The sequence below is a fragment of the Rhinolophus sinicus genome, linkage group LG07 (genome assembly GCF_036562045.2).
Source record: "Rhinolophus sinicus isolate RSC01 linkage group LG07, ASM3656204v1, whole genome shotgun sequence".
Lineage (NCBI taxonomy): Eukaryota > Metazoa > Chordata > Mammalia > Chiroptera > Rhinolophidae > Rhinolophus > Rhinolophus sinicus.
This window is the reverse complement of record NC_133757.1, coordinates 80,759,605-80,773,618: the sequence shown is the minus strand read 5'-3', so window position 1 is coordinate 80,773,618 and position 14,014 is coordinate 80,759,605. Positions and strand designations below refer to the sequence as shown.

At 39.3% G+C, this 14,014-nt stretch overlaps 1 protein-coding gene across 1 annotated transcript; it reads left to right on the top strand.

Moving 5' to 3' along the window:
* Positions 1 to 10,997: 10,997 nt before the first annotated feature.
* On the top strand, positions 10,998 to 11,966 carry LOC141572854 (olfactory receptor 7A17-like). Its single transcript, XM_074338715.1, has one exon. The coding sequence runs from the start codon at positions 10,998 to 11,000 to the stop codon at positions 11,964 to 11,966; it is 969 nt and encodes a 322-aa protein (XP_074194816.1).
* The last annotated feature ends 2,048 nt before the right edge of the window (positions 11,967 to 14,014 follow it).

Below are 14,014 nucleotides of genomic sequence, written 5' to 3'. Positions count from 1 at the left end.
AAGGGACAATTGTCGTGAGACTGAAAAAGTGGCCTTGATTTCATGGCTCCAAGTCTAAAACCAGACATTGTGATTCTTTAATCTGACTGTGTTTATGGAATTTCCTTCTTTTATTTATATTCTGGAATTTCCTTTGGTTTGATTTCAACTTCTGTATATAATTTTAAAAATTATTTATTTTTTAACATTACAGTTGACATTCAGTATTATTTTATATTAATATCGGGAGTGCACTATAGTGGTTAGACATTCATATAATTTATGTAGTGTTCCCCCCATTAGTCTGTACCTCCTGACACTATATACAGTTGTTGCAATATTATTTACTATATTCTGTATGCTGTGCTTTACATCCTGGGACTATTTTGTAAATATCAATTTGTATTTCTTTACCACTTCACTTTTTTACCCAGGTCCACAACCCTCACCTTTCTGGCAACCATCAACTTGTTCTCTGTAATATGAGTCTCTTTTTATTTTGCTTTATTTTCTATTTACATTCCATGTACGAGATCATGTGGTATTTGTCTTTCTCTGCCTGACATTTTTACTTAGCATAATACCCTCAGGTCCACCCATGTTGTCACAAATGGTAAGATTTCATTCTTTTTCATGAGCACGTAATAATCCATTGTACATATGTACCACCTCTTCTTTATCTAGTCATCAACTGATGAGCACTTAGGTTGCTTACATGTTTGGCTGTTATTAATAGTGTTGCAGTGAACATAGGGGTTCACATATCTTTCCTAATTAGTGTTTTGGATTTCTTTGAATAATTACTCAGCAGTGGAATTGCTGTGGTGCATATTGGCTGAATCAATTTGCAATCCCACCGACAGTGTACGAGAGTTCCTTTTTTCTCTACGTCCTCACCTGCAGTTGTTGATTATTGATTTACAACAGCTATTCTGACATGTGTGAGTTGATATCTCATTGTGGTTTTAATTTGATGATTAGTGACCTTGACCATCTTTTTATATACCTATTGGCCATCGATATGTCCTCTTTGGAGAAATATCTATTCAGTCCTCTGCCCTTTTTTAATGGGATTGTTTGTTGTTTTGAGGTTGAGTTGTATGTATTCTTTATAAATTTGGGATATAACCCATATCCGATGTATCACTTGTGAATGTCTTCTCCCAATCAGTACGTTGTCTTTTCTTTTTGTTGATGGTTTTCATTGCTGTGCAAGAACTTTTAGTTGGCTGTAGTTCCACTTGTTTATTTTTCTTGTTTGTTTCCTTTGCCCAAGGAAATATATCAGAAAACAAATGTTACTAAGAGCAATGTCAGAGAATTTACTGCCTGTTATTTCTTCTAGGAGTTTAAGTTTCCAAGTCTTACATTTAAGTCTTTCATCCATTTTGAGTTTATTCTTGTATATGGTGTAAGGTGTTCCAGTTTCATATTTTTGCTTGTATATATCCAATTTTCCCAATACCATTTATTGAAGAGACTGTCTTTGCCTCCCTGTATATTCTTGTCTCGTTGTCATAGACAAGGACAAGTAAGTGTGGGTTTATTTCTGAGCTTTTTTTGTATTCCATTGAATTATGTGTCTGTTTTCATGCCCATAGCATGCTGTTTTCATTACTATAGCTTTGTAGTACAGCTTGATATCAGGGAACATGATAGGTCCAACTTGGTTCTTTCTCAAGAGTGCTGTGGTGCTTCATGGTTCAATGTCCATTTTAAGATGACTTGTTCTAGTTCTGTGAAAAATGCAAAGTTAATATTTAGAAATCAGTTGAATTTTTATACACTAATACTGAACTATCAGAAAGAGAAATAAAGAAAACAATCTCATTTACAGTTGCATCAAAAGAGTACCTCGGAATAAATTTGACCCAGGAGGGAGTAGACCTATACACACAAAAGTGCATGACACTGAAGAAAGAAATTGAAGAAGATACAATAAATGGAAGCTTATATTGTGGCATCGGACAGGAGAAATTAACATCGTTAAAATGTCCTCACTACCCAAAGCAATCTGTTGACTTAATGCAATCCCTATCAAAACACCAAAAATCAACCAAGTACATTTGGAGACGTAATTGGCTTTATTAAGTGATTCGTGAATGAGGCAGTATCCCTTCCAGTAACCAGAAGGGAACAGCCAGTGGTTGTACAAAAGGGAAGGTTTTCATAGGAAGAAGGGTGGGACAAGGACCTATTAACAACAGAAAAGGAAAGATTAACTCCAGACCTGGGTTTTTTTGGGAGGAGGAAGGGAAATGCAAGGTTTTTGATCCTACAGATTCCCTCTACCTTCCATGGGTGATGGAGAGGGCCCATTTGACCAGTGCTTTCACAGAAATTCCAGACTGGTTGATTAAGATTACATTTCTAACAGAGGTTGAAACTACCATTCCGTCCCATATTAAATCTAAGTTTGGCCTCATGGGTTTTTACCACCAGTGATGCCATTTTGTGCCTGTGATTTTCTCTTTAACTGTAGTAGGGACACTTTAACAATATCAATTCTTCCAAAAATTGAGCAGAGAATATCTTTCCATATTTGAGTCTCCTTTAAAATGCATCCATTGCTGAGCCATCCAAAAATTATGAATACATATTGCATGAATATATATATAAATATTTATAGATAATTATTGATATAAATTATATAACTATTTATAATTTATATATGTAATCAATACATAATTAATTACTTTGTTATGTGATTGTAAATAATGTAATCACCCTGATCTTATTTACGCGTTTCTGATGCTGATATGAGATGGTGAAGCTAATTCAGGTGGATGCTGTTAGAAAAAATAAAATGTTTGGAAATAGTTGGTGAGTCTAAGAACTCTTTCACAGGTAAGGAGTGTATGTACACATACATATATGTACATTTTTACCTGACTCTATTTCAGGTAACACACACACACACACACACACACACACACACACACACCCCATCACACAGACTCATTAATGTCACCTTTCATGTGAAAAGAAACTGGAAATTTGGAGAGAATAGACTTTAAAAGAATGAATGGTTAAATTAACATGAAACTAGAAGACTTAGAACTTTAGGCATATGGATTTAATGTAGAATGTTTGACTTTAATTTTAGTAATGAATACATTTCCTTTCTTCATGCACAAAGGCCTGAGTCAGAACCACATTTATTTTATGCAATGGAGAATTCATTAGAGCATTTAAGGGAACAAATTCCCCAAATGGACTTATCTCAATGCTGTTGGCTGACAAATAATATTGAGTCGGTAGTTCATCGTCAAAAAGGTTTTATTTGGGAAAAGGAAAGAACAAGGAAGAAGATGGCTGCCACCCTGACCTGCACATGGAGACCCAGTGAGGCACGTGCTCTAAAATGGTAGATTATATATATGTATAAGGGAGACAGGAACCACAGAGATTTTTTTAAAAGGAAGTTAGGACCATAGATTTTTACCAGGTGGGCTCATAAACTTCCACGAACTTATCTCCCAATTTAGACCTCCCAGCCTGATCAGTTTCCTTAAAATGCCAGTTCTCTTTGCAAAAGTAAGAATTAATGCAGACCCATATGATGGATGAAATTCTTAAAGAAAGGATGATAGTATGAATTTGTGACTGTGAGAGAGACTTGGCATCACTGTGCTTCACGCAGAGACAGGGAAGAAGTTAACCATGAGAAGCACTTACACCCGAGGATAACAGTGACAAGTATTGGGGGGGCCCACAGCCTTCAGGTAGAAGGGGACTTTGTGTGTTTCCTTGGATTGCGGCAGAATGTAGATTTGGAGGATGTGATCCCAAAGTGTTTACTTTGTCACTCGTGAATTAAGATATTTTTTCCTTCATAAGCCAGACATGAACGTCAGAACACAGCGAAGTCTCCCTGTATGTGGCGTCCTGTCCAAGCCCCTGGCTGGCTGTTTGGCAACAGGTGTCCTGTGATGGGTGATACGGAAGAAGGGAGCCTGCCCCTTCCTGAGTCACTGCAGTGACGTCACTTGAGCTGAGGCGACTTGGGGGAAACACTTTAATGGCTAAACATTCTAGCTTTGATTTTTCTCAACAGAAGTGTATTTGTTTTCTTCACAATTTGGGGATTTTTCTTGGAAGACTTGGCTCCAAATGAATTCATGATCCAAGGAAGAGACTGAGGAAAGGACAACACTGGCTTTCAAGGGCAAGATAGTTTCATGTCAGCTGCTGGCTAAGGTAAAAATGAAATATTAAAAAAATGTTTAAAAATTATGTTACTATTGTAAATTCTTTCAATATCTGGAATGACCTGGTTTCTTAGCCACCAGTGTTCTTGATCAATATTTAAAGGAAATGACAATTATTCTTCAATTAAAAATATATGAAAGAAATAACCTTTGCATCCATGGACAACTTCACTTCTTTGAGACTCTTCAGTTTTCTCAGTTGTGAAATGTGGATAATACAAGTATCTTTTCCATAGATATTGGAGAAGATTGAATGAGAAAATCATTAAAAATAGCCTAATGGTATTTGACATATATAATGACCCAATAAATGCTGCAATAATTATTCTGCTCAGGAGATGAGCAAGAATACATAGGTGGTAATCAGCTTGCTTCCCAGATTAGTGCAGGAATTTGGTAGCATATCAACTGGCCCTGGAATGAGACTATGAAAACAAATCAAATCACTTACTCCATGAGTCTGCAGAATTATCTGTTCAGAGAGGCCATTACATGTGCAAGTTGGCACCAAGCAGTAGAATAGAAGGAACAGACCTGGAAGACAGACCTGATTACAATGCAGGTGCGTGTGCTGTGTGGCCAGAGCAGTGCAGGGCCACCATCTTCACTGGTGTGACACCTGTCCGCCAGGAGTCTGTGAGCCTACGGAGTAGGAATGTTTGTAAAGTGCCTCGCATGTAGTTAGGCACAAAAAAATGGTTCTGAGAACATTAGGAGCAGGTTTTACAAAAATAACTCACATAAGGAATTACTTGAAAAGCAACCTCATGCTGTGTTCTAGATTCAAAGCCCAGAGATCGCATTCTGCTGGACATTGTTCTCTGCAGTCCTGGACTGAGCTCCCTGTCTGGTCATCAGGAGATCCTGCAAAACTTTGATTTTGTTTGAAACATTGTTAGGCTTATTGTACTATGCGTGCAAAAGCAGATTTTGGGGACACATTGAAACAAACAAAAAAATACCGTGTCATCAACCCCTCCGTTTACCTGAAAGCTAAATTACCCAGAAGAATGATTTCTGAAAATTCTAGTGATTCTGATTTATTGAAATTTATTAAACACGAGGCTGAACAATAACATTACTGCACGCAGCTGGAACACACATCATTTTTTAAAACATTATTAATGTTTTAAGCTTATTTATGAAACCATTGAAGTCGCATAAACTGGTATGTGAATAATTAAGGCAGCATTATTCAATTAACCCCAAAGAATACATACCGAGGGGGGTGCCCAAAAAGAGTAAATATTTGAAGAGATGTTATTTATGTATCACTTTTCGAAGTTGAATTGAATTACAGTCGGAACGTGTAGTATGATGTTTGCTCAAAGGATGGTATTAATCAAATGAATGCTAGCTTCATTCATCGTGTTACTATTTTAATACAGTTTTCTCCTTTCTTAAAATGTATATACCTTTTTGGCACCCTCTATATGTCCACAAACTGGTGAGTAGATAAACAATGTGATATATCCATGCAGTTGAATACTCTTTAGCAATGAAGAATAAAAAGGAACAAACTACTAAAAAAAATAAAAGAAAAACAAACAAACAATGAAGTCCACAGATTATGCTAGTGTCGTGACACATTTTTCAACTTTTTATAATGATAAATTTAAAACATGGGATTTATAGATGATGTAATACAGAATTGTACACCTGAAATCTATGTAATTTTACTAACAATTGTCACCCCAATAAATTTAAAAAATAAATTTAAAGAAAATTTAAAACAGAGGAAAACTGAAAGAGTAATACAGTTCATCACCTCTATGTTCATCACCTTCGTTTAACACATAACATTTGCATTATTGCTTTATGTGCATTCTATTTCAGCTGGGAAGCATTTGAAAGCACACAGTAGGACTCTTCATTGAAATACTATGCTTGCCTTGTTTCATATCGACTTTCCTCTGTCAGCACTATTGGACTTGGGAACATTGACAAAACTTCTGACATTTAATATTTAATTCACATTCAAATTTCTCCTGCTCAAAGTTTTGAGCCACAGTCCCTTCCCCGTGTTGGTATAATTTCTTATTATATAAAAGCAATGATCAAAAAGGATCTAAACCACCACTTTACTCGTGAAAAGTACTGGAGAAATACATGGGTTACTGCTCTCAAGTTGCTGGAAGGAGCTCTGATGGGGCAAAAACACCCGTGTGCGACCCTGAGATGAGAAACGGGCCTCGATGGAGGGCAAGCCCAACGTAGAGCTTCATTAGCAGCGGGTCTGCGTGCGGCTCTCCGTGTCTTCCTGCATCATCAGCGAGAGGGCCTTTGGGACTCAATAGGCAGAACGGGTGGTGCCAGCAAACATGGAGTCACAGTCAGACTTGAGTGATATGTGCCTCACGTTCCTTTGCATGGCACTTAGTAAATGGTGATTTAAAACACAGCCCCCGTTTTCAGAGGGGTCAATGTGGAGCTGCGGGGAGAGCAAGTACGTTCCTGAAATAGTAATAAAATTGGAGGAGAGGGCTCAGTGAAGTAGGGTTAGGGTGGTGGAAAAACAGCCCAGCATCACCTAGGGAGTTTGAAAGACACTTAAAGCAAAGCGTCCAATAGAACTTTCTGCGAGGGACATATTCTATGTCTGTCCTGTCTAATGTGGTAGCTGCTGTTTGAGGCTGGTATGACTGGGGAACTGAATTTTAAATTTAATTTTAATTAAAACTTTTAAATAGTCTCACGTACCTAGTGGCTACTGTGTTGTATAGCACAGCTCTTAGCTCCCAAGACTAATGTCCCTCAGGCCATTGAAATCCAAGAGGATTTCAGCAAGACTCACAGTGTTCACCAGACCAGCAGTACAAACGGGGACCATAAGGCCCAATGTGGTTCACCTTCTGTCCATCCCTGAGCCCATTTTTCTAATACAAGTTCTGTTTTTAAAGATGTGCCTCTTCTCTACTAACACTTGTAGACAAAATTATGAGAGCTGTTTAAGAAAATCTGAACAGATGAAAACATCATCTTTGGGGAGAACCACTTTCCTAATTGATTTTGCTTTTTCAGGAGGCTGGAGCCTTGTATGTTGAATTTTAAAAAAACAGAACCAAGACCTATCACCTTTGAAGGCTTCCAGTATTCATATCGTGTAATTCTAATAAATGTGGTTAAGGCACAGGATACTCAGACTAATGTACTTTTAAAACAGGGAGATCAAGACATGAAGAAATAAAACCCAAATTCATTTGACTTCAAACCCAGTCCCCGGGGAACAGAGATTCATTAGGAAAAATTTTCCTTTCTGTTTATTCCAGAGGCCCCGGGGGAAATCGGATGCTCAGCAGAGGGAATAAGAAGAGGGAACTGTGCCTGATGAGCAGATACACAGAGCGCTGTAACGCTCCTCTGTGCGGTCCCTCAGCTTGTACCACGTTGGTGGACAGGACCTGGGTGTTGCGTTTGACTCCTGAGCTGGCTGTGAACTGATGCTTCACTCCTTCCTGCTGTCTCGTGTGGGGACAGAGCTTCAGTCTCCATCATGAACCTTCCAGGGAGTAATTCTGACTTCCACACAGAGTCCTCGCTCTCAGAGACCCCATCCAGGTGAGTCTGAGAGCCCAGCAGGTACTGAAGGAAAGGGTCAGAGAGGTCAGAAGCTGAGAACATTTACCTTAGTCACTGTGGCCCTAATCAGCCCAGCCAGGAGACTAGATATCTCTGTGTCAGTGTTCTTAGGTTATTAATTGATTGTGGGGACAGACCAGAAGTGCAGTTTCCAGGTCCTCGGCCTCACTTGGAAAGGTGCTGGCTCCTGTAGTAAATGGCCAGCAACTTGATTGGATGGCCATCAGCTGTGGCTAGTTGGCCGTCAGCTATAACCAGTGAGCCATTGGCCCCTAATATAACCACCATGGCTATGCTTGCAGCAGATGGTGGCTGAGCTAGCAAGTGCGAGATGCGGTTAGTACGGTAAATTGAAGCTAGCAAGTGGGGTTGGGTGGTTGGCAGAGAAACAGACGGCAGGTTGAAGATCGCGTGGCTCCTACTCCCTGTCTCTCCATCCCAGCCGCCAGCGAGAATATAGTGGTACGGCTCCCCTATCTGTGGCTCCATGGGTGTTCCTTTTTGGCCTCACCATGTCCTGTGTTCTTGTGCAGGGAGCGAGAGTAGAGACCCCGCATGACATCCTGCATGACATTGATTTATAACTAATTCATTTAATACATTAATATGGATCCTTGAATCTTCCGTACAGGGACCATATTTAAAATTGAGTGATATGCGTGGATGTGCCCTTACGTGACCCTGTAAAATGAGTGAGATGCATAAAATGGTTGCAGTACGACTAAACCATATCTGAAGATTTTTGCTGTTCGGGGAATAGGAAAATAGTGTTAGGTGTGGAGGCTGGTGCAATGAAGTGAAATTTCTAAGATGGGGTATATTTGAGCATGTTTTGTGTTCACTGACAAGATCCAGGCCGGTGGAGGTAGGAAATACCTTGCAACACACATTTGTGAGAAATGCATTGCAGTATCTTCTTTCATGCTGGGTATTCACATGAAGAAGTTATTTAATAAATAGAGGAATACCAAATAGTTTGAATTATTTCATTCCTGGTGAGGCTGCATATATTTCTGTTTGTAACTTGTTTACTTTGATTTTGGAACAGTTAGTCAGAATTTCTATCCCACACTGAGCTCTTTTCCCCTGATGGTCATTGTCGTCTACATTTTAAATGAAATTCTGTCATACGCTTTGGAATGTAAATTGAAGATTGACCAAATTTTAGGCAAAGAGGACACAGTGCTGAGAACAAAACACTTCGGTGAAGGAGAAATGAAGGGCACCCATTGTACCTTAAATCTAATGCCACAAAGGCATCTCACACCACGATTACATTTATGTAATGAGGACTTCAGTGCACCTGCTAATGGGGTGGGATGTCTCCAATTTGATATGAAAGTTCTTTTCCACTTCATGTGGGTTTTCAAAGTAAAATGCCTTCACCCAGGGGAAGCTAATGAATGAGTAGAGAGGCTTCCACTTAGTCCCCTCTGCAAATTTTATTGAATAAACATCTATATTAGATCTACTGCTGCTGTAAAATATTCCTGTACTAGTTAATTAAAACAAACAGACATATGCTCTTACAGTTCTGGATGTGAGAACCCGAAATGAGTCTCATGGGCTGATATCAAGATGTCTGCAGAGCTGGGTTCCTTCTAGAGGCTCAGGTGAAATGCTGTTTCCCTTCCTATTTCAGTTTGTATTCTGGCCCCTGCCTTTCCTGGCTCATGGCCATTCCTCCGCCTTCAAAGACAGCAGTTTAGCTTCTTCATCTTGTCTCTCGCTTCTACCTAGAGGACCATTGTGGGTACGTTCCTCCCACCTGGATGACACTGGGTCATATTCTTAATGTCAGCTGGTTAGCAAGCCTGTCCCATCTTCCACCCTAATCCTTCCTTGCTAGAAAAATATCAAATGTAAAGGCACAGGGATAGCGTGTGGACATATTATGGAGGCCCTTATTCTGCTCACTACAAGGTCTCTTAATAGTGTATTATTGGGGTGGCCGGTTAGCTCAGTTAGTTAGAGCATTGTGCTAATAACACCAAGATGTCTGATTCGATTCCCGCTGCACAATCCTTACAAAAGAAAACAAAAAAAACCCAACAAAAACGGTATATTATTATGTGTCACTAAGGAGTCTTTACGTAAGAAAAAAAACACAGGGAATTTATTACAGTTTCTGGAATGAGTGAGCACACCAATTGCTTTAATAATACATGCAAGGAAATATTTGATTCAGAAACCTGAAACTGCCTGCCCCTGACTCTGACACAGGACCTCACCTGCTCCTCAGAGCGGGGGCCACACACCAGGAGCTGCAGCATCAACACCCCTGGGAGCCGGTTAGAAATGCAGACTCTCTGAGCCCCCAGGCCCTGCTGACTCAGATTCCGCGTCTGGTAGGAGGCTGTTGATCGTAGGCACATACAGGTTGAAGTGCTGGTCTTGACTGGGTTTGCTCACCTTCTCTCTGTTGACTTGGGGGCTGAATAATGGTTGGGTGTGGGTGCTTTCCTGTGGACTTTAGGTGTTATCAGTATTCCTTCAGGCAATGCCAGGTACCTCACGCACAAAATCATTTCTGGGTGAGAAACACTGCTGGGAAACAGCCAAAATAATTACAATCAAGGTCCATCAGATACTCTGATATTCACTTTGGACAGATCACTAAAGCCCTTCTGCTCCACCCCAGGGCCTCTGTACTGGCCATTTCTTCCTTCCAAGTACACTCGCCCACATTTCCTTGCATCTCCCTCACTTTCTTCACTGAGGACTCTGTTGAAATGTCACCTTGTTTACAGGACTTGACTAAATGATCTTGAAAAAAAAAAAAACCAAACTAGTCACCATCTTGTTTTACTCTTGCTTTCCTTTTCTTCACATGTTCTGTCACCATATGAAATGTTATATATTTTTATTATTAGCTTTCATATTGTTTCTCCTTCATTGACTTGTATAAACTTCTGTTTTTCAGCATTCTAGTACTCACAGGCTAGACAGTACCTAATAATGGTGAACACTCAATTTATATTCCTGAAATACGTGAAGAATTTCTCATGAAAAGTATAGAATATATGATACTTTGGAAAGAAGCACCTTGGGACAAAAATTCCTAATCTGCAATGGCACTGGAAACCCCTAGAAGGAACAAGATCCGTACAAAAATATTGAATTACTTGACTACAAAATATAAATTGTAGCATTAGAGCATCTGAGTAAAGTCTGTTTGTATGAAAATTACTCATGTGATTTTCCTGTCTTGGAAGTCACGTCTTCCTCATGGAACCAGAGAATCTTACAAGAGTTTCAGAATTTGTTCTCCTGGGACTTTCAGAGGAGCCAGACCTGCAGCCCCTCCTCTTTGGGCTTTTCCTCTCCATGTACCTGATCACTGTGTTAGGAAACCTGCTCATCGTCCTGGCCGTCAGCTCAGACTCCCACCTGCACACGCCCATGTACTTCTTCCTCTCCAACCTGTCCTTTGTGGACATCTGTTTCACCTCCACCACCGTCCCCAAGATGCTGGTGAACATCCAGACGCAGAGCAAAGTCATAACCTATGGAGGCTGCATCACGCAGATGTACTTTTTCCTACTCTTTGGCATGTTGGATAACTTCCTCCTGACCGTGATGGCCTATGACCGCTTCGTGGCCATCTGTCACCCCCTGCACTACACGGTCATCATGCACCCCCGGCTCTGTGGACTATTGGTTCTGGGGTCCTGGATCATCAGTGTCCTGAATTCCTTATTACAAAGCTTAATGGTGCTGAGACTGTCCTTCTGCGCAGACTTGAAATTCCCCCACTTTTTCTGTGAACTCAACCAGATGATCCAACTTGCCTGTTCTGACACCTTTCTTAACAACCTGGTGATGTATTTTGTAGCTGTGGTGGTAGGTGGTGGTTCCCTGACTGGAATCCTTTACTCTTACTCCAAGATCGTTTCCTGCATACGTGCAATGCCCTCTGCTCAGGGGAAGTATAAAGCATTTTCTACCTGTGCGTCTCACCTCTCGGTTGTCTCCTTATTTTATTTAACAAGCCTAGGAGTGTACCTCAGCTCTCCTGCTGCCCACAATGCACACTCTAGTGCTACAGCCTCGGTCCTGTACACAGTGGTCACGCCCATGCTGAACCCCTTCATCTACAGTCTCAGGAATAAAGATATAAAGGGGGCTCTGAAAAGATTCCTTTGGGATGATAGTATAAAAAGGTCAATTGTCGTGAGACTGAAACAGTGCCATTGATTTCATGTCTTCCAAATCTAAAACTAGACATTTTGATTCTTTAATCTGACTGTGTTTATGGAATTTCATTCTTTTTTTTATATTCTGGAATTTCCTTTTGTTTGAGTTCAACTTCTGTATATAATATTTTTTAATTATTTATTTTTTAATTTATAGTTGACCTTCAATATTATTTTAGATTAGTTTCAGGTGTACACTATAGTGGTTAGACATTTATATAAATTATGTAGTGACCCCCCCCATTAGTCTGTACCTCCTGGCACAATATACAGTTGCTGCAATATTATTTACTATATTCTGTATGCTGTGCTTTACATCCATGTGACTATTTTGTAAATATCAATTTATATTTCTTAATCCCTTTACTTTTTTACCCAGCCCCACAACCCTCACCTTTATGGCAACCATCAATTTGTTTTCTGTAAACATGTCTGTTCTTTTTTTTTTTTTTTCTTCAAAGAAAGTCACTTTTATTTACTTTTTATTTGTTTTATTGGGATGACAGTGATTAGTAAAAATTATACAGGTTTCAAGTGAAACTTTCTATAATATATCATCTGTATATCACATTGTATATTCATCACCCCGAGTCAGTTCTCCTTCCATCACCATATATTTGATCCCATTACCCTCTTCTACCTCCCCTCTCAGCCTTGGGTAACCACTAACTGTTGTCAGTGTCTGAGTTTTTATTTGTCTTGTTCAAAAGTCAGTTTTTAAAAGTATTTTTTTTCTCAGACAGAAAGTTATTTATCTTGCAATTGACGTAGGATAAATGTCTTCTTTCAAGTCCTTTACACAAGGAGCTAGAATTGAAGTTTTCACATTCCATCCATTATGCTTTAAAATGATGTATTCTTAAATATATTCAATGGTTTGAATTTTAATAGACAATGACAAATAACTGCTCGATAAATAAATATTAATACATATTTTTTTATTATTAGTTTTAGGTGCACAAAACAAAGCAAAACTTAGACGTTTGTCATTTATATCCCTCACACTGTGTGAACCCCCCTCCCCCCATCCACTATCCCTCTGTACGTTCCCCAAATTAATTTTCAAAACCCCGTGGTCATCTTGTGGTTACCGATTATTTTCTAAACCTCTCACCTTCCCCTTATCCCCAACTCCCCGCCCCATCTAGCACCCCTCAGTTTTTCCTACATGTTTCCAAAACTGTCTCTGATTAGTTCATTCACTTATTCTTTTCTTTAGATTCCGCATATAAGTGAGATCATATGGTATTTGTCTTTATCTATCTGACTTATTTCACTTAACATAATGTTCTCTAGGTCCATCCATGTTGTTGCAAATGGTAAGATTTCTTTCTTCTTTATGGCTGCGTAATACTCCATTGTATAAATGTACCACAGTTTCTTAATCCAGTCATCTACCGATGGGCATTTCGGTTGTTTCCAGGTCTTGGCTATTGTGTATAGTGCTGCAATAAACATAGGAGTGAATAAAGATTTTTGAATTGGAGTTTTGGATTTCTCCGGATAGATAACTAGGAGTGGGATTGCTGGATCATAAGGTAGTTCCATTTTCAGATTTTTGAGATACCTCCAAACTGTTTTCCATAGTGGCTGCACCAATCTGCATTCCCACCAACAGTGCACCAGCGTTCCCTTTTCTCCACATCCACGCCAGCACTTGTTGTTTGTTGATTTATTGATGATAGCCATCCTGACTGGGGTGAGGTGGTATCTCATTGTGGTTTTTATTTGCATTTCTCTGATGGTTAGTGAGGTTGAACATTTCTTCATATGTCTGTTTGCCATCTGTGTGTATCTTCTTTCATTTCTTTCTTCAGTGTCTTATAATTTTCTGAGTACAGATCTTTTACTTCTTTGGTTAAATTTATTCCCAGGTATCTTATAGTCTTTGGAACAATTGTAAATGGGATTGCTTTTTAAATTTCTCCTTCTGATGTTTTATTATTGGTATATACAAATGCAACTGATTTCTGAATATTAATTTTGTATCCTGCTACTTTACTAAATTCATCTATCAGCTCTAATAGTTTCTTGGTGGAGTCTTTAGGG

What these genes read in the sequence shown, in the direction of transcription:
- LOC141572854 (XM_074338715.1), top strand. Translation starts at nt 10,998, where the DNA reads ATGGAACCAGAGAATCTTACAAGAGTTTCAGAATTTGTTCTCCTGGGA.